Source organism: Loxodonta africana, chromosome 10, assembly GCF_030014295.1.
Source record: "Loxodonta africana isolate mLoxAfr1 chromosome 10, mLoxAfr1.hap2, whole genome shotgun sequence".
NCBI classification, from domain to species: domain Eukaryota; kingdom Metazoa; phylum Chordata; class Mammalia; order Proboscidea; family Elephantidae; genus Loxodonta; species Loxodonta africana.
The window spans coordinates 15925292-15946721 of NC_087351.1; the positions used below are offsets into that span (position 1 = coordinate 15925292).

The following is a 21430-nucleotide window of genomic DNA, read 5'->3' on the forward strand; positions in this document are numbered from 1 at the left end:
TTAATGTGATGTTTTTGAGCATATCCTCACACATCCTTTTTACACTTAAACTCTAGAGAAATATGGCTGGACTGTCTTGGCTTCTATTGTTTCAGTGGCCCATGCATACCAAGGTGATTGTAGTTTCTATTTGGCAGTGGCATTTATCTTAAACTTGCGTATGGGGAGAGGATTAAGGGATGTTGGATATATTATTATTATTATTTTTAACAACCATCGTGTAAACAACGTCTTATTTATTTTATGTGTATTGAACATGTGATTTTTTTAAATCAGTAGATCCTTCTTGCTATGAGGATGAAGGAACCTTTTTTCCAGTGTTTCATACTCAAGTCCCACCAGAAGAGTATGAAAACCATGTAACGTATGCCAGCCAAGGTATGTTTTAATTTGTGTGAGTATATATGTTGTTACAAGGAAATACTAGCTATATACAGAAATATTCACAGATAAAATGATTTGATATCATTTAATCCATAGGTGGGTGGAAGTGGTTCTAGATGCAACAAGATTGGCCACGAGTTGATCATTGTTGAAGCTCAGTGTTAGAGGTTCATTATTCCATTCACTCTACTTTTAGATGCTTGAATTTTTACGTAATAAAGAGTTTTTGCAATCTGGCTGTAAGTAACAGAAACCTGATGAGGCAAAAAAGAGAATTATAGAAAGAATGCTGGCTGTAGACAGCTTTCTTTGTTTCCCAAGAGCATATGCTGTGGTTGGTCATTGAGATGGAAACTTAATTCTAAAATCCTAGAGGAGACCAACTGATCAAGCTTGCTTGGGTCATGTGCCTAACCCTGGTCCAACCAACTCATCCAACCCAGCAAGGGTTGGGGTCACGTAGGAATATGGCAGCTCCTGCTCCATCATCACCGGGATTGGGAGAGAGGGGACATTTCTAGAGAGAGGATTCTGGCTGGGTAGTCCAATGCTTTTTTCTCTACAATTTATTAAAAGTATACTTTAAAGAGACTTATTGCAAATGTATACATAGCTGCATTTAATTTGAGTTATGTTAATGCTGCATTGTTTAAGAGTATATGAAACATCAACTGAATGAGTGCACTTCATATTTCAACTTAAAAGACTACAAGCAACTTGAATTACGGGAAATAGTTATATGTTGTATGTTTAGGGTGGCCACTCACCAAAAAAGTAACTCATACTTCAGCAATTGGTAGTTGATGTTGAAAATAATTATGTGCTGTTGATTAAAAAGTAAGCCTCCAATTATAAAGCAGAGCCCTGGTGGCTTAGTGGTTAAGAGCTCCACTGCCAGCCAAAAGGCCAGCAGTCCGAATCCACCAGCTGTCCCTCAGAAACCCAATGGAGCAGTCCTACTGTGTTCTGTAGGGTCACTATGAGTCGGAATCGACTCAATGGCAATGGGTTTGGTTTTTATAAAGCACACATTTATTTTTCCTCAAAACGTGTAACTTAAAGTTGAGTCAGATTTTTTAGGGTGTCTGAAAAGAATTTAACTCCAGATATTTTACCCTTTTTCTAGCCAGCTACTGTCACCAAAATTTATTCTTTAGGACTAAATCTGCATTGAGTCTTTGATAATTAGCTGTAAACACACCAGTGGACTTAATTCTTTTTATTGATGTGACCTCTATTACAGAACAAAGGTAACTTTAAAGTAAACCTTGTTTGGATTGAGCTACTGGCTGGTGTATTTCCCTTTTGGACTTAAAAAAAAAAAACAACCTGTTGCCATGGAGTTGATTCTGACTCACAGCAACCCTATAGGACAGAGCAGAACTGCCCCGTAGTGTTTCTAGGGAGCGGCTGATGGATTTGAACTGCTTACCTTTTGGTTAACAGCTGAGCTCTTAACCACTGTGCCACAAGGGCTCCTTTGGACTTCAATGTGGCAATTCTATTATGTAGGGTGGGCTCCATTTGTCACTAAAGGGAACGCCTCCTTTTTATATATATTTTTAGAGCTTTAACAAAGTGTTCAGATAGTCTTGTTTTAAAAGCTTTAAATGTGACAAGGATGAAAACAGGATATTTAATAAAGGGAATAAGAGTCCACAAGTTTTTCTTACCTGTGAGTTGAGCACTCAGGGACTGAACATTCCAGAAGTTTACTCACGCCTTTTACCAAAGGTCCAGAAAAACTGACAAACTGAGTGGGGCTCTAGGGGATTATACAGATGGGATGTAACCATCCAAGATGCTTATTCTAGTCCTTGCTTAAAAGACAGGTTTGAACAAAAAGTTTGTTGCTCAGAAAGGGTGATGGCAAATTAACAGAATAGCAGGAAAGGAATCCAGTCTTTAGGGAAAGTTTTGTTTCATAGAAAGACCAAAATAAAATATATTTTAAAATCCCCATTAACACCAGAGATTTCTAATTCACCTGTATCACTTGAAGTTCTTTTCATATTTTCCCAAGGAATCAACAGCAAGAAGTTTGATACATAATAATAAGGAAAGATGTTTTATGAGAATGCCATTGGAAGTCATGGTAGCACATTTATCTTTTTAAGATAAATCTCCATCTATATTAGATTTCTGAATATGAAATTCAGAAGTTGGTTCTATGTGTGTTTTATTTCTTGAATATTTTAGTATCACCTTAAATGAATTTTCAGCATAATTGACAATTATAGTTATGAAAACATTCTGAACTTTTTTAACATTAGGTTTTACCTATGATGTGGAAAGAAATGAATCACTGATCAAATCAGATAAGAAACCTTCCTCAACTACAGAAAATATTGAGCTCAGGGGTAAACATAACCAAGATTTTATTAAGAGAAACATTGAGGTATGTACTTAGAAATTCGGAAGCCAGAAGGTGTGACTAAGTGAGCTATGAAAATCATAATAGTTGTGTTCATTGTCTTTAAATATATTTTTTTAAACCACAATACATGTAAAACAGTATGTATAACTGGACAGAAAGTTTTACGAACCAGTCCTTATCTTGACTAACATTTGATGGGTTGACTTTTTATTCCATTACATCCTGTCTTACCCTGTCTGATTTTATCCCTTTTCAAAAATGCTGTTTGCAATTCAGTATGTTTACAACTCATAAAGGACTCTGAGACTTACAATTTGAAAAACATTTATGTAGATAATATCCTTGGACAATGTTTCCAGATTTTAAATTTTTTTTTTTTTTTTTTTAAGTAATGAGATTGATTTTTAAAGCTGGTGCATTTGGACATTTGAGTGGAAAATGCTCCTGGCACAGCAGAGGCAATGGGCTGGGGAGGCCAACTGGTTGACTGCCCCCTGAGCCTCCTGGCAGCTGGCCACTTGCTGTGATGAGTGTCCTATATCAGGGGCTTGTCCTTGCTCTTGCAGGTGCTGCAGCCTGACTTGGCTTGTCCTCAAGACAGACTCAGATGATCCAATTCTTTTTTTGGGTAAATTGAATTTACACAAGTATAAAATTAATTTACAACAAGAAGTATAAGTGTGGGTGGACAGAAATCTTATGGCAAACCACTCAGGCACTTAAGTTATTAGGAAACTGCACTGGTGAGTGTGAAGTATTAGCAAGAGGAGAGGGAGAATTCCTCCCCGTGAAAATGCGATGCCTTTTCCACAATTGATAATCCTTTCCAGGCAGACTGGATTCATGGGTCAGCCCTCCACTGCCAGCACTGGCCTCTGGGGCTCTTGATTTTTCCATGCTCTGTATGGGCAGTTCTACCCTGTCCTATAGGGTCAGTATGAGTCGGAACTGGCTCGACAACAACCGTTTTGGACGTTTGGGTGACCTTTGCCCAAATACCTTCTTTCCAACTTGATCTGTCTCTTGTCTTTGCACTGGCTCATTCTGTGTTTATTGTTTGATTTTTTTCCATGAACAGTAGAGTTTTTCCATATCCACATTCTTACTGAGTTCTCCCTACCGCTGTTATAGACAACAGGTCTACCGTAGCTTTTTTCTTCTCCTTTTATCAGTAGTAGTTGAATTTTTGTTTAAACTCCTGGTATGATATTCATTTAGTGGATATAAGAAGTAGCAAAAAGATTCCTTTCAGATGTCTCAGAAAATACGGTTTTGGAGTGATATATATACTGACATATATATTAAAAGAGTTTTGACAACTGGTTTTGTTTTCTACATACATACGTATATATACAGATATTTATAGTGTTTGTTGAAATGTGAACATGAGGGTCTGCATGTAAGGGTAATATCTTTGCTTGATGAATGTACCTATATCAAAAGTTTGGCGTAAAATAAAATTACTTTTTAAATATAAAATGCCTGATCTCACAAATTTTACCTTAGTGTATCTGTACTGTAGAAACCTCAGGTCTCATTTTTATTTTCCTGAACTATGAATTTATTTGAGTGTTTAATGTGCCTATTGATAAATTTTGTAGTTGGCCAAGGAATCAGGAAACCCAGTGGTTATGATTGATAAAGAAAAGAAAAGGCTTGTTGAACTTTTGAAGGACTTAGACGATGGAGACTTTGGACTTTCTAGTTCTGAGGTATGTAGACTCTGACATCCTGTGGTCTCTACGTGTCTTCATTTTGATTTTTATCATGTTGTTGACCCGTCGGCATAATTTATAGTCATTTTCCAGATTATGAGACAATATTTTCTGACTTTAAAAATATCTGGTTTTACAAATTTATTTTTATTGAAGATTTCAAATTTATTCTCGGTGAATTCATTATTGACTCGCAAAGGATTATTTTATGTAATTATGTGATGACTGCACCTTGGTTATCACAGTAATGACCTCTGTCTGAAGTGCCAGTGACGGGATTAGTTCCTGGTGACATATTAATGCATTTCTCTTTATCCCTTTATTTTGGACATTTTTTATTATCCCTAAACTGGCTTCATGGTATTTCAGTGTAGTAGTTTTCAGTAATCCTAAAGATCGCCATCCTGCTCCTGTCCCCTAACCCTGACCATCCAGTTCCCTGAATAGTATGGAGGAGTACTGGCTGAGCCTAAAGAGGGGAGCAGCATGTCATCTGGGAGGCAAACCCATGTATTTATAGGGCCCACGTAGATCACATAAGCAGTGCCACATAGATCACATAAGACGTGCCCTGCAACCTGCTGTTATCGAGTTGATCCCGACTCAAAGCAGCTCTATAGGACAGAGTAGAACTGCCCCAGAGGGTTTCCAAGGCCGTAAATCTTTATGGCCGCAGACTGCCACATCTTTGTTCTGTGGAGCAGCTGGTGCGTTTGAACTGCTGACCTTTTGGTTAGCAGCTGAGTGCCCCAGTATTTTGCACTTGTTTGTGTACTAAACTTGTAAGACAACACGCTATACGTCAGCAAAGAAATATTCTCTCCTTTTTTCTCCGAAGCACTTAGCCTTTGTTGTCTAGTTTTGGTTCCCTAGGCTTAATAGAGACATAATGTAGTGAATACTGTAGACAGCCTGCTCAGATCCCGCTTACCTGGCAACTCTCTGTGCACCCATCTCCCAGCCTTCAGGCTAAGGGTGCACAGCTGCTTTGTTCCCTGGAGAATTGGCCTGGGTTAAATTGGAGCTGAACAGGCTGGGGGGTCACCCTCCTTCCCCTAGCTCCCTCACCTTCAGGTGGGATTAGCTCTGTGGTACAGTTTATCCTTCAGAGCTTGCCCAGTGATCTGACAGACTCATTTTCGACTGAGACTAGGTCCTTGCTTGGTTTCGTTTGCTTGTCCTAGCCTATTTTCCTCACACGCCTTCACTCAAAAGCATTCCTCCAAGAAAGCACTTGAATGAGAATCCCTGTTTCAGACTCTGCTTGGGGAACACCAAGCCTAAGACTCATAGGTGCAGAGCATAGTGTTTTGTACACGGATAAAGTGGAGCATGTGCAGTGACACCTGGGGCTGGTGGGGGAGAGTGAGCCAGTCCAACAGGAGCCAATGCTAGCATCAGCTGGGCGCTACTGCGTGGAAATCCCTGCCCAGGGCTGCCAGCATCTTCGAACTTTTCAGGAGAAGCTAGACATTCAGATTTTATGTCAAACATTCCAATTTTAAAATGTCAACAGCCAATTCAATTAAAAAAAGATGCCATTGTGGGCAAATAAAATATCCTGCCCCACTCCAAACCAAAAGCACAGCCACGCAACATCACAGTTTACAACTCCCGAATAAGCCTTCTGGGGTCTGTCTAGGAATGGACCATGGCATTGCTATGTCTGGGACTGGCAGGATTGCCCGGGGAGGTCCCATCCCACCCCAGAGGGCAGCCGGGCTTCTTCATGCCAACACATGATGGAAATGTGGAATAGTGATGGACTGTTTACATATCAAAAAGTTGATTTATTTTGTCCTCATTTGAGTTATCACTTGGGCAATGACTAAATTCTGGATGCGAAAACCTCTTTCTGGAAGCAAGTAAGGTTTCCACTTTATTTTTAGGGTTCACAAATTTTGTCAGAATGTATTTATGTCTCTAAAAACCCTTTTGTTCCTCCTTCTACCTTGTGAAGTCTTTTTATCTGAAGGTTTAAGTTTAGGCGTTTCTTTAGCTCAGGAAATTATCTTCTATTATTTCCTCCCATCATCTGTTTTCTCTCCTTTTGGGGTACCTATTATCAGTTGAGAGTATGATTGGGTGCGAGTAACCGAAAATTTGATAAACAGTGGCTTAAACAAGGAGTTTAATTCTCCTTGGTAACAAAAATCCAGGTGTCAGCAGTTAGTGCCCTTTGTTTTCCTGCTCCCTGTCCTTAATGTGGCTTTTGTGTGAAGGGCTCTAAGATTGCTGCTGTATCTGTAGGGAGTTTGTTCGTTTTCCAGCAGAAAGAAGGGTGAGAGTAAAGAGAAGGGATGCCGTTTCTTCTAGGAAGCCTTCTCCGTCCACTTCATCTCCCTGCCCCTTCCTACCCACAGAGGTTAGTTGACCCTCCCCTGGTTCCCATGGTGCTTTGGGCTTGTCAGCACACTTGAGACCTTATTACAGAGGTCTCTGCCAAAAGACTGAGAACTCTTAAGAGCAGAACCCTGTGGGATTCATACTGAATCACCAGTGCCCTGCATAATACCTATGCACAGTAGGCGTATTTTTTTAATGAACGTTATTTGTTTGTTGTTAGTTGCCATCGAATTGACCTTATGCACAACAGAACGAAATGTTGCCCAGTCCTCTGCCACCTCCATAGTTGTTATGAATGGGTTTTAAATGACAATATGAAACTAATGTTGATTGAATAAGGCGTTAGATGACCAACTAAGTTCATGGAATTCAAGCAACAGAACTTATAGATCCTGTGTTAGTTTTCAGAGACAAAGTCTGAAAATACCAGGCCCATTAGAGGACAAAACTAGATTTTTAACTATACAACATAACACAAACTTTTTTTTTTTTTTTAAGAGAAATGAGAATGTTATGAGAACCACACTGCCTGAGGGCTAAGAGATTTGGTTCATGGAGGTGGGAGGGGAAAGGGCAGGAATCCACAAAATGTAAGAGGACACTTTATACAGGATTGGCAGATAAGTAAATCATAAATTTAAAAAGTTTTTTGCTTCACTGTCCTGGTATGAATTCTGTTTGTTTTGTGAAGTCCTGAGCATTGATGTGGCAGTCTATACAGCACGTTTTGGAGAGTACACAGTATGGCAACGACCTGGTGACGTTGGTTTCCTCTTAGGGTCATCAGTCCGGCTGGCTGGTCCCAGGAGAAGGATATACGCTTGCGGTTTCTGAGCACCGGCAGCTTGCTGAAATTGATACAAAACTCCAAGAATTCTCTGCAGCCTCCCCAGCAATTTCCAACTTTGCTCCAAGACTGGAAAGCCAGAATGATCAGGTATATTTAAGAGCACATAGACTGTTCAAGTTTATGTGTGCTAAAGCCAGCTCATGCAACTTGACAACCTTCTTGTTAACTGAAGAGGTCTCTTCCCAGTTGCTTTTTGTCATGACTACAATGGCAGTAATAGTAGGTTTCATAAAAGTGTGTATTTTCCTTTGCTTATTCCACTTTCTACTCATTTTTCTTTCAGTTGGTAGTTCACTGGGATGGAGCCACTGAGGACATATTTATTTTAATCTTCTTATAGCTCTAGTATTTAGGCCAATTCTTGATCATGATCAGGAGGGAAGAGGAAAGAGAATTGATACAGCACTCATTGGTCCTATGAGAGCCTTATTTCTCTTTATTCCTTTCCTACTAAGTACTAGCAATACCAGCTGCTTGTCACGTATTCTGCCACATTCTTTGAACTCCGTTAACATCAAAGAGTGAACCTCACTAAGTTAGTGATTTCTCTCCTGTGAGGGTTTTGAAGTGATGTGTGTCCTCTTTCAGTGTTGTTATTGTTGTTAGGTGCCATTGAGTCAGTTCCAAATTACAGTGACCCTGCGTACAACAGAATGAAACTTGTGCCATCCTGACAATGCTTGCTATCCTTGAGCCAGTTGTTGCAGCCACTGTGTCAGTCCATCTTGTTGAGGGTCTTCCTCTTTGGCTGACCCTCTATTTTACCAAGCATGATGTCCTTCTCCAGGGACTGGTCCTTCCTGATAACATGTCCAGAGTACATGAGACAAAGTCTTGCCATCCTTGCTTCTAAGAAACATTCTGGCTGTACTTCTTCCAAGACAGATTTGTTCGTTCTTCTGCAGTCTATGGTATATTCAATATCCTTCGCCAATACCATAATTCAAAGGCATTAATTCTTCTTCGGTCTTCTTTACTCATTGTCCAGCTTTCCCATGTGTATGAGGTGATTGAGAATACCATGACTTGGATCAGGTGCACCCTAGTCCTCAAAGTGACATCTTTGTGTTTGAACACTTTAAAGAGGTCTTTGGAAATGCAATACATCATTTGATTTACTCGATGCAATACATCATTTGATTTCTTGACTGCCACTTCTGTGGGTGTTAGTTGTGGATCCACATAAAATGAAATCCTTAACAACTTCAATCTTTTGTCCCTTTATCATGATGTTGCTTATTGGTCCAGTTGTGAGAATTTTTATTTTATGTTGAGGTATGATCCATACAGAAGGCTGTAGCCTTTGATCTTCATCAGTAAGTGCTTCAAATCCACTTTTCTTTCAGTAAGCAAGGTTGTGTCATCTGCATTAATGAGTCTTCCTCCAGTATTGATGACGTGTTCTTCTTCATATAGTTTGGCTTCTTGGATTATTTGCTCAGCATACAGATTGAATAAGTATGGTGAAAGGATGTGACCCTGACCCACACCTTTCCTGATTTTAAACCATGCAGTATCCCCATGTTCTGTTCAAATGACTGCCTTTTGGTCTATGTATAGGTTCCTCATGAGCACAGTTAAGTGTTCTGGAATTGCCATTCTTCTCAATGTTATCCGTAATTCGTTATGATCCACACAGTTAAATGCCTTTGCATAGTCAATAAAACACAGGTAAACATCTTTTTGGTATTCTCTGCTTTCAGTGAAGATCCATCTGACCTTAGCAATGATATCCTTCATTCCATGTCGTCTTCTGAATCTGGCTTGAATTTCTGGCAGTTCCCTGTTGATGTACTGCTACAACTGCTTTTGAACGATCTTCAGCAAAATTTTACTTAAGTGTGATATTAATGATATTGTTCAATAATTTCTGCATTCTGTTGCATCACCTTTCTTTGGAATGGGCACAAATATGGCACTCTTACAATCAGTTGGCCAGGTAGCTGTCTTCCAAATTTCTTGACAAAGACAAGTGAGCACCTTCAGCACTGCATCTGTTTATTGAAACCTCTCAATCGGTGTTCTGTCAATTCCAGGAGCCTTGTTTTTCTCCAGTGCCTTCAGTGCAGCTCAGACTTTGTTCTTCAGCACCATCAGTTCTTGATCATATGCTGCCATCTGAAATGGTAGAATATCGACCAATTCTTTTTGGTACAGTGACTCTCTGTATTCCTTCCAGCTTCTTTTGACGCTTCCTGCGTTGTATAATATTTTGCCTGTGTTGTTGTTAGGTGCCATCAAGTTGGTCTGACTCGTAGTGACTGTATGTACAACAGAACAAAACACTGTCTGGTCCTGCACCATCCTCATGATTGTCGTTATGCTTGAGCCCGTTGTTGCAGCCACTGTGCCAATCCATTTTGTTGAGGATCTTCCTCTTTTTTCCTGACCCTCTACTGAGTGTGATGCCCTTCTCCAGGGACTGATATCTCCTGATGACATGTCCAAAGTATGTGAGATGAAGTCTTGCCATCCTTGCTGCTAAGGAGTGTTCTGGCTGTACTTCTTAAAAGGAGATTGGACCAGGTGGCCTCTCTAGGTTCCTTGCAGTTTGTGATTCTCTGATACACATGTTGGAAAACAGCTGTTTCCAAAACGTAACTTGCTAAAATTGGTTCTCCATAACTTTTCTACTTTACTCCACGCGTCTGTCAGTTTGTCACACTCTGGGAGCTTGCGTGTTGCTGTGATGCTGGAAGCTATGCCACGGGTATTCAAATATTAGCAGGGCCACCCGTGGTGGACAAGTTTAAGCTGAGCTTCCAGACTAAGATAGACTAGGAAGAAGGATCTGGCAGTCTACTTCTGAAAAAAATTAGCCAGTGAAAACCTTATTTTGCCCATAGAATCCTTCAGTATTGCAACTAGAGGCTTGAATTTTTTCTTCATTTCTCTCAGTTTGAGAAATGCTGAGTGTGTACTTCTCTTTTGGTTTTCTAACTGTAGGTCTTTGCACATTTCATTATAATACTTCACTTTGTCTTCTAGAGCTGCCTTTTGAAATCTTCTGTTCAGCTATTTTACTTCATCATTTCTTCCATTTGCTTTAGCTATTGTCTGTTCAAGAGCAAGTTTCAGAGTCTCTTCAGACATCCATTTTAGTCTTTTCTTTCTTTCCTGACTTTTTTAGTGACCTTTTTCGTTCTTCATGTATTATGCCCTTGATGTCATCCCATAACTCATCTGGTCTTCGGTCATTAGTGCTCATTGTGTCAAGTCTGTTCTTGAGATGGTCGCTAAATTCAGATGGGATATACTCAAGGTCATACTTTGGCCTTTGTGGACTTGTTTTCATTTTCTTCAGCATCAGCTTGAACTTGCATGTGCGCAATTGATGGTCTGTTCCACAGTCTGCCCCTGGCATTGTTCTGAGTGATGATATTGAGCTTTTCCATCGTCTCTTTCCACAGATATAGTTGATGTGATTCCTGTGTATTTCATCTGGCGAGGCCCATGTGTATAGTCACCGTTCATGTTGTTGAGAAAAGGTATTTGCAGTGAATAAGTTGTTGGTCTTGCAAAATTCTGTCATGCAATCTCAGGTATCGTTTTTATCATCAAGACCAGATTGCCAACTACTGGTCCTTCTTCTTTCGATAGTTCCCTCAAATATTCTTTTATAAAGCTGGTAGACGGTGTAGAAAGACAGCAGAATTGTAGCATTTTTTGAAGAAGCAAAATTCTTATTTTCCCTACAGTTAACAATTCATGGGCACTAGTTTGGTGTTGGGCGATAGTTCCCGTCTGAAGAAAAGGTGCCTGGTCTTCTTTTTACTCTACTAACTACCAGTTTTGTAAAAGAGTTTCATTAAACTGTATCTATGCAGTATTGGATAAATGTGATTTTCTTGGTCCTTAAAAGGATTTTAATATCAATAACCTGCAGGTGATAATTCTGATTTATAGTGAGACTTTTTTCTAAGCCATCAATTGAAGGAAGGTTCAGGGTCTGGATTAAGGCCAGTTGAAACTACCCAGGAGAAAGGAGCAGAGTCAAGATGGCCTAAAGAAATAGTTTGGTCACTGGAACAACCTATATAAAGCCATCTCAGCTTAGGTGATGTTTCTAAGGGGCCAACTCAGCTGCTTCTGACTCCCTGAGAGAGCAGCAGTAGTGGTAGTGTTCCACCACTGATTTCTGAATTGGGATCAGAGTTCTTGGAACAGAGAGAATTGGAATTTTTGTTCCCACCCAAATGTACTACAGGACAGTGACACTAGTTATTCTAGTTATTTTATGCTACTAGGTTCCCTTTCCCAAAGATGGAGGAATAAAATTGTTCAGAGACAGTCTTTATTCTTTTTATGTGTCAGCTGATTTTTTTTTGTTAGATTTCAAGGGTTGCTGAGATCTCAAAGATGAATAGTAGAAAGTGTCTTTTTCTTGCTGTCAAACGTTAATTCTTGAAAGACAGAATTTAGAGATTTATTTTAGCCATTAGATGTCAAATAAAGCATGCATATGATCAGATTCTGTCACTGTCATCTAAATCACATTTTCAGAATTCACGTTTATGGTTCCGATAAAAACTTTAAAACATAATAAAAGGGAAAAGCAGTAATTACTTTGTTGACACATATCAGGTTTGTATATTTTTATGTGAAACAATACGTATTTAGAGAGAAAGGAGAAACTGCATTTTGGGACTCCCACTGGATGCAGCAACAGAAATGTAACATCATGGTTGCAGAAAAGAAATAACTGATGCTTCTTGCATGCAAAGCAGAATGTCTTCTGAGCTTTTTGTTCAATTACCTCTTGGTATTTTTCCTTTCTAACTAAAAACAGTATTGCACATTGTATTTTCAAGCCAGAAATGCTCACATGGCAAATTATTTTATGGATATTATTTTTGGATTGGGATACTTTTTTGAATATATTACAGTGAAAAGTATCTCGAATAAAGCCTGCATATCTATTCAGTTGATGAGTGGGCTCCAATCTTTTACTGAGCCACAAATATTCACAGTGTATATTCATTTTATTTTTATTTTTAACCCTTCTGCAAAGCATTAACCCATCTGTAATTTCTCTTCATGCTCCTTGAGAAAGAATGTATTTTAAGTGGAGGATAAATTTCTGCTTTTCAGCACGTATTAATTGAGTTTCCATTGTTGTGCAAGGAATTGTAAGGGGCTCAAATATAAGTAAGATATGTATAGGACCTCAGATCAAAGAGACTGGCTTCAAGGTCTGGCTTTACCACTTACTACTTCTGTGGACTTGGGTACTAATTAGAAATACTCTAAACCTCAGTTTCCTCATCTGTAAAATAGGAATAATAATACTATTCTTCAGGATTCCTGGGAAGGGTTAATATCTGAGTTAATATATATAAACTGCTTAGCACAGTGTCTAACGTAGAACTCAACCAATGCTATAATCACAATAATAGTAATAATAACAAGTGATTCATGGGACCTAATTGCTTTTGGGAGGCATAAAAATATACATAGATAACTGTGGTAGAAGACAACTTAGGTCAGACCCATAGAAATCATGCCCATTGCCATTGAGTCAATTCCCACTCATAGCAACTGGTTAGGACAGGATAGACTGCCCCATAGGGTTTCCAAGGAGTGGCTGGTGGATTTGAACTGTGGACTTTTTGGTTAGCAGCTGAGCTCTTAACCACTGATCCACCAGGGCTCCACAAAAAGCATAGACGGCTATATATCTACTGTCATGATTCAGAGGAGAGAGAAAGCACACACAGCCTGAAGGAATATCAGGAAAGTTCACTTCCACGTGGAGGGCAGTAGCAGGAAGAGAAGCTAGTGGAGGAGGCAGAAGGAGTCAGAGATGCAGAAGACTCTCATCATGTAGCACAAGGTTGTAAATGGGTAGCCTGCAGAACAGATTGGGCTCACAGGTAGGTTTCCTTTAGCCTGCATAGGGTTTAAAAAACCTTTTTAGCCAACATTTAAAAATTGCGTGATTTCATATAAAAATACAAATTTGTAGGTTTTTTTTTTTTTTTTTTAATTGCAAAATCTGGCAACATCAGACCTGAATCCTTGCTTGGCAACTGCTAGATTAGGCTGAATAGCAGCTGCTGCTTTATATGGGACACACATTCTCCAGTCTGTTGCAGTGTCCACCACCCAGCATTGTATTGCAGACCCTAGGGTCTGAGGTAGCATGGCCCACTTCATGCATTTGTGTCATGTGTCCAGGCCCTGCACAGGCCATCAATACCTTTTTAAATGCCTGCTTGTTTTATAGGAGACACCGTGTGGGTGATGAGTATTCAGATTAGTGTGAAACTATGTTTCATTCTTGTAGGACACTGGAGGATGTGATGTAAAATAGAATATGTTGTGGAGTGACCATACGACAAAATAAATGCCACAACATGGGAACTAGTGTTATGAAGAGTACAGAAAGTATATGCTGTCAGAGCATGGAGAAAATAAAGGTTATTTGATGGGAGGCATGAGATTTAAATATTCTTTGGAGATATTTTTTTTGGTCAAGAAAAGTATCCTGAACAAGTTCAAACATGCAGACTTTCTGACTTTTCTATGTTAACTCTAAGGTGCTAAGCCAACCAGCGCATAAACTCTACCTGTAGGATGATACAAAAAAACCAAACCCATTACCGAGTCAATTCTGACTCATAGCAACCTATAGGACAGAATAGAACCGGCATATAGGGTTTCCATGGAGCGGCTAGTGGATTCAAACTGCCAGCCTTTTGGTTAGCAGCCTAACTCTTAACCACTGTGCCACCGTGGTTTCTCTGCCAATTTCTTGGTTAGTGGCTGAGCTCTTAACCACTGTGCCAGTGTAGCTAAATCAGGATAATATGAGGGACTCAAATTAATGTAGATCAGAAATTTAAAAAGTGTTGGTCATTGTGAAGGGAAAGACTTGAAATCTCCTTTTCTTTACCAGTTTGTTGTTTACGATGTTCCTTTATAAATTCTCTGGCTTGGCTCTTAACTTTAGGACCATGTTTTAAAAACAGCATCTGGCTTTTACATATCTGATTTCCTTAGTGTCAGATGCATGTGGTCACATTCAAAAGAAAGAATGACATATCACAGCTGTTTCTGTAATGTGAATAGCATCATGTGGTTGCAGTTTCTACATCTGCTTTTTATTTTCATTTCATCTTAGCAAAGGAGAACTAATTGAAGCAGTTTTTTTCCTTAAGATCTGTGGTTTAAGCATGCATACCTTTCGGTATCCACCCTCAACCCTCCAACAAACCAGTTAGTTCTTTCCATGTATTGTAAATCCCACCATAAAACTGAATGATGTTCCATAATTTAGTTACCATATTTCTTATTTGTAGATGTATTAGATTCCAGCTTTCTCCAAAAATATTTAGGGTATAGGAGCTGTGCAAGCATTCAGTTTCTTAAATCCCTGACAACTGGATTCAATAATAAATTCATTTCAGTTTGGCTCTTGTAAAAGAAGTGTAATTTATTCGTCTCTCATGCAATCAGTCTTAACTAACTCTAGAGTTCTAGTTCATGGTTAGTTTTTTTTTGTTTTTGGTGGGGTGGGGGTCTTCAGAAATGGATCTCGTTGACAAGAGTGATTTCTTTGTTCTTAAACCTACAAGTTTAATTGAACATCAAGGTCCTCTTTAATTTGATGTATTTTCTTTTTCTTAAAATATTGATCCAGTTGTACACAATTTGGTAAGACTAACAAAAATTAACAGACATGCGATAAAGGAAAATTGTAGTTGTATTTATCTCTTCTCTTGCTAAGAGCATACTATTGCTGACAGCAACAATGAACTTTTATTTTGGTCTCTTCCTGTCTCACCATTAGCTAAAATTGAGGAAATGTGGAACATTGTTTAACTGTTAATCTTGAAAGAAGTTTTATTATTGAATCCAGGGATTTGCACAGTTCTATTAATAACGATAGAGTCCACTTGACCCCAAATGGACTTAATATACCAATTGAGAACAGGAATCTAGAAACTTTTTTTTTCAGGCTCAGCCAAAAAAGCAAGTATCACTAATTTTATTTTATTTTTCTCATACCAAAATTTATAGACATTGTTTTGTGACATTAGTTGCAATCCCCACAATGTGATAGCACACTCCCCCTTTCCACCCTGGGTTCCTTGTGTCCATTCAACCAGTTCCTGTCAATTCCCACCTTATCATCTTGCCTCTAGACAGGAGCCACCCATTTGGTCTCGTGAATCTGATTGAACTAAGAAACACACTCTTCACGAGTATTGTTTTATGTTTTATAGTCCAGTCTAATCTTTGTCTGAAGAGTGGGCTTTGGGAATGGTTTTAATTCTGGGTAAACAAGGCATCCGGGAGCCATGGCTTCAGGGGTTCCTCCAGTCTCAGTCAGACCATTAAGTCTGGTCTTTTTATGTGAACCTGAGTTCTGCTCCGCAGTTTTCTCCTGCTCCGTCAGGGACTCTCTGTTGTGTTCCCTGTCAAGGCGGTCATTGATGGTAGCCGCGCACCATCTTCACCTGGTCTCAGGCTGATGGAGTCTCTGGGTCTGGAAACTTTTTATGTGTGCTAGTGTTGTGGGTTGAATTGTGTCTCTCCAAAAGATATGTTGACATTCTAACCCCTGTGCCTGTGAATGTGACCTTGTTTGGAAATAAGGTTTTTCTTTTGTTATCAGTTAAATTAATGAGGTCATACTAGAGTAAGGTGGGTCCTAATCCTAAGCCCTTCCGAGCGGTGTCCGATAAAACAGGAGAGCACACACAGGGACAGAGACAAACATAGGGGGAAGACCTCATGTGAGGATCCACTTACAAGCAAAGGAACACCAAGAAGTGTCTGGGGCTATCAGAAGTTGAAACAGACGAGGAAGGATCTTCCCCTAGAGCGGACAGAGAGAGTATAGACCTGCCTGTGCCCCAAATTTGGACTTCTAGCCTCCAGAACTGTGAGATAATGCATTTCTGTTCTTTAAAGGCACCCACTTTGTGATATTTTGTTATGGCAGCTCTAGGAAACTGAGCCCACGAAACACAGGCACAGAAATCTTATTGATCATCTACTCATTTCCAAAACGACATCAGTATACCCTGGGAGCATGGGTTTGTGGAATGAGGAATAAGTGAGAAGTTACTTCAGAAGGCCTTGCCTCCAGTGCTAACCTGTCAACCATTCCTAGTTAAATCTGGGAAATTCTTCTTGCCACCTATGCTTTACAGATTACTTTGAAGTTTATATTTATATCTCTTTGTTTTTCTATACTAAGCTTCCTATGTAGTCAGCGTTTCTTTCATTTCCTGACAACATTCCAAGATGGCAAAAATAATCTGCCTGAAAAAATTTTCTCTATTTTAAGTACTGCCAGGCAAATGATCCATGTGATGACAGGAAATAGCAGTAGCCTGAAAACGCACAGCGCGCTGGCTTTATTTAGGCAGGTCTGCATTTTTATAGTCCCTTTTTAGCATGCTTTATTTGCATACCAGATAAAGAAGCTTTGAGTAATTTTCTCTGTATTTGTCTTTTGACAATGAGGTTACTTAGCTTCAAAGACCCTTATTGGCTTTGTCAACATCACAGATATTTTTCTAAGGATGAACTTAGAATCCCTTGGCAATTAATTAGTCGAATCAACCTCAAGGACAGTTCTCTTCTCGTGGCTTCTTAGATATTCAGTGCATATCAGGGAGAGCTTTTACTGAACTCTTCATAAAAACATTCCCGAGTGACTCAGAAACACTCACATGATGTAGTAACGTGTAGCCAAAGAATCTGCTTAAACATTTCTACCAAAGGAAGTCATGAAAATGGACAGTACTGGCTGGTACTTTGAAGTGAGAACAGAACCTCTCTTGGAACCATGGAGCCCCTTGAATATGCCACTGGGCACTTTTTACCAGAATCAATGACTACTGTTTCTGGCTCCCCCTTGGCCTCTGCTTTCATAAAAGATACTCTTCAAGTATATGAACTATATGGCCATTCTATCAGAGATCATGACTGAGGAAAAGTGGTACATATCCTTTAGGCCCAGCTGTAGAGAATTACATATCCACTCTGTTAGAGTTGAAAGAAACTTTATCAGAAGGAATGGAGACCCAAAAGGAGAAAGTGGCTTGCTTAAAAGTACACAGCTGGTTACACTGGGGAGACTGGTAGCATAGACACCAGTTAGGAGTCTTAATAAGTAACCTAGGTCAGTACTTCTCAACCTCTCACATAGTTGTGCCTCAGGCTGTCAGCCTCCAGCCCTTTCCTATTAAATCAGAATCTTTGGGGCAGGGACTGGGTCTTTGCATTTTTGTGCAGGCTCCTTGGGTGGTTCTGGAGCACAGAAGTCTGAAAACTACTGGTTCAAGAGAGTGATGACCCACTGCCATTGAGGTGATTCTGACTCATAGCGGCCCTATACGACAGAGTAGAACTGCCTCATAGGGTTTTCAAGGAGTGGCTGGTGAATTTGAACTACAAAAAAAGAGCTGGCAAGCTCTTAACCACTGTGGCACCAGGGCTCCAAGTGAGTGATGAGGAGGGATAAACTAAGGCAGTGAGAAGGAGAGAAGGGCGTTGATTCGAGAGGTATTAGGAGGTAGAATGCTGACCATTCTTGGTGATCAACTGTATATCAACAATGCCGGAATGGGAGGATCCTGGCTTGAGCAATTTCCCTAATTGTCAGTTACACCAGTCACTGACACGGGAACACTGCAGTGGGAGATCTGTTGGAGAGAAGCTAGAACTTGCTTAGTTTTAGGTATAGAGCTAACTTATTGTTGAGAAATACCCATTTTTATCACCTAGAAATAATAGTAACTTTGGGAAAATGTGGTTCTGTAAATACAAGTATTGACGTTAATAATGAAATTCCTTCATGATATAATGCTTATTCTTTTCAAAGGACTTTAGACTACATATTCAGCTCACATTTGTTAGGTGCTAAGATTTTTTGCATGCCTGCTACATACTGCAATGACTTTTTTTTTTTCTAGGCTAGCTCTTAGTATTATCATTTTACAGGTGCTGAAACTGAAGCTCAGAGAGGTTAATTGATTTCCATAAGGTCATCTAGAGCCCTGGTGGTGTTGTGGTTGAGAGCTTGGCTGCCAACCAAAAGGCTAGTTCATAATCCACAATCCGCTCCTTGGAAACTCTATGGGGCAGTTCTACTCTGTCCTGTAGGGTTGCTATGAGCTAAAATCGACTTGATGGCAGTGAGTATGTGTGTGTGTGTTTTTTTTTTTTTTTGGTTTAAGATCATCTAGTCAGGAACCGGGAAACCCTGGTGGCGTAGTGGTTAAGAGTTTGGCGGCTAACCAAAAAGTTGGCAGTTTGAATCCACCAGGCACTCCTTGGAAACCGTGTGGGGCAGTTCTCCTCTGTCCTATAGGGTCCCTATGAGTTGGAATCGACTCGGTGGCATTGGGTTTGGTTTTTTTTTTTTTTTTTTTTGGTTTAGTCAGGAACCAGCTAGAGCCAGGATTCAAAACTTCTGGCTTTGCCAAATCCAGTTCTCTTCCATCATTACATAGCTACCTCACTAACACGGATAGGCAGTTTCCCCCCATATTATCTGATGAAAGTGAAGTTTAGAGAAACTGTGATTCCCTCAAGGTTCCAAGCTGATAAGTATCAGAGCAGGGACCAAAACTCAGATGTCTGCTTCCCAGCCATTATGTCTGCTTTCCTGATGATTAAGAAGCTGCATTCATTTCCCTACTTGTTTGACGTACAGTTAGTTAAATATTCCCCCCCTCAAATAGGAAGATTTTAAAAGAGAGTTATAAATACCATTTTGAAAACCCCCTTAAAAATTAAAAAACCATTGCCATCAAGTCCATTCCACCTCATAGCAACCCTACAGGACAGAGTAGAACAAGAGGCAGCTGGTGGATTTGAACTGCTGACCTTTTGGTTAGCAGCTGGGTTCTTAACCACTGCCCCACCAGGGCTACCATTTTGAGGGGAAGAAATAGTGTTTGAGAACCAAAGCCAACCCTCAAGGCTTAGTTGCATTGGAACGGTGTTTGACAGTCAATTTCCAGCCTGTAAATGAATTTTTTTTTTTGATTAGGAACTTGTCCTTAACGATGATGGCAGACGTACAGAAATAACTCCAGGAGAAAAAGTACTTCGGAACACCAAGGAACAAAGGGATCAGCAAAACAGGCTGAAAGAGATCGATGAAAAGCTGAGAAAGATGAAGGAAAATGTAGTAAGTCTTTTTTTTATTTAAAGTTGAATTGTAACCAGTGGTTAATTAAAAAAGGTTCCAGTTTTCATTGACTATTTTATAATGTGTTCAGTCAGTCAAGAAAATCAACGTAGGAATTTGTCAGTAAGAAATAGAGTAAAAGCTAAAAATACGATTTACAGGGCATACACTAGCATTCTTAATTTATATAACATAATAAATATATAAAATCAGAATAATGATGTATAAACCTAATATTCTGTGTCTGATAGTGACGTAAATGATCTTTCTGGAAAAATTGGTAGCAGTTCTCCATAAAATTGTCTTTGTATATTGAGCTTATAACTTAAATACTCCAACTTTTCTTCATAATTCATAATACATTATTACTTGTTAATTAACATGAATACAATCTGAATTCTTCTTGAGTCTATGTCATGTTTTTTCTTGCTTACCATTTAAAGACATATTATTGCTGATCAGCAAAAGCCCGTAATCAATTAAATTGTGAGCTGGTTGATACTCTGAACCTATTAGAAACATTCTATAATATAGTTTTGTAGCTATTCAAAGAATGTTTCCAGCTGGATATCAGTCTTTTACCTAAAATTAAACATGACAAGGCTGAATTTGTGGTTCCACCTAGCATTCTGTCTCTCCGGCCATAATTGTCAGCAGTGCCCACTTTCTGTCTTCTACTAACTCGTGTCTTCTTGAGTGGTCTTTAAGCTTCATTAAGTTTTAACCACTTGGTCTAATTTATTGCATATCTTGCCACAGTTCCCTATGACTCTTTCAAAACCTTTTTTGTTCTTATTTTTATCACCGTTCTCTCAGCATTATCACCTCATGCCTAGCCACTTATAACCTAGTCTTTTTGAGATTTCCTGCTTCTAGGCACTCTCTTCTCTCATTATTCCATTTTATGTGTTGCTCCATGGGGGTGATTTTGATTAAATCCTGATCTCCTCAGAGATCCCCAAGAATGTCCAATATCCCTAACAATCCTGGCTGAGAGTCTTCACCCCTCATGATCACACCCAGCTGAACTGCTCCTACCATTTGCCAGCCATAGGCAGCAGCACTGCCCAGGAGCCTAAAGGATATCTAGGGCCACCTAATGAGAATAAAGGGAATGCAATGCATTGTGCTTCTATTTATAATTCACTTTTGTTTGCTTTCCATGGGAAATTTCACGGAAATTTTCTGTGCGATTTTTTCCCCCTTGATTCTGTTGATAGGGAGAAGAAGTAGAAGTGGGGATGGTTAGGAATTGGAAAGAGGCTTTTGGTCAATAGATATGGTGGTGGTGATAGGGAATTGCAGATTTGATGTGCTAAATAAAATGTTTGACTGCATTTGAAAACTGTTGGTTCTTTCTGTCACCTCACATCTGCCAATCCTTGCCATTCACCACGATTCAGTTTTCCTCATTTCTGACCATTTGTCACGTGCCTTAAACACGTACCCATTCTTTTCTAGCATGTTTCTATCATTACTTAATTTTTTGCCCAAAACCTGGGTCTTTTTAGAAATCCTAAATATCATTTCAGCACCATATAAAGTTTGGATTCACTAAAGGTATATGGGTAAATATCACAAGTTGGTTTATATCTAAGTGGAAA

The 21430-nt window shown here is 39.4% G+C and overlaps 1 protein-coding gene across 1 annotated transcript; it reads left to right on the plus strand.

Annotated features, from left to right (window-relative positions):
- Nucleotides 1-275: 275 nt before the first annotated feature.
- On the plus strand, nt 276-19849 carry LOC100667719 (fibrous sheath-interacting protein 1). The gene is made up of 5 exons (XM_023558644.2): nt 276-378; nt 2658-2782; nt 4363-4473; nt 7601-7759; nt 19686-19849. The coding sequence occupies exons 3-5, from the start codon at nt 4393-4395 to the stop codon at nt 19845-19847; spliced, it is 402 nt and encodes a 133-aa protein (XP_023414412.1). The 5' UTR covers nt 276-378; nt 2658-2782; nt 4363-4392; the 3' UTR covers nt 19848-19849.
- The last annotated feature ends 1581 nt before the right edge of the window (nt 19850-21430 follow it).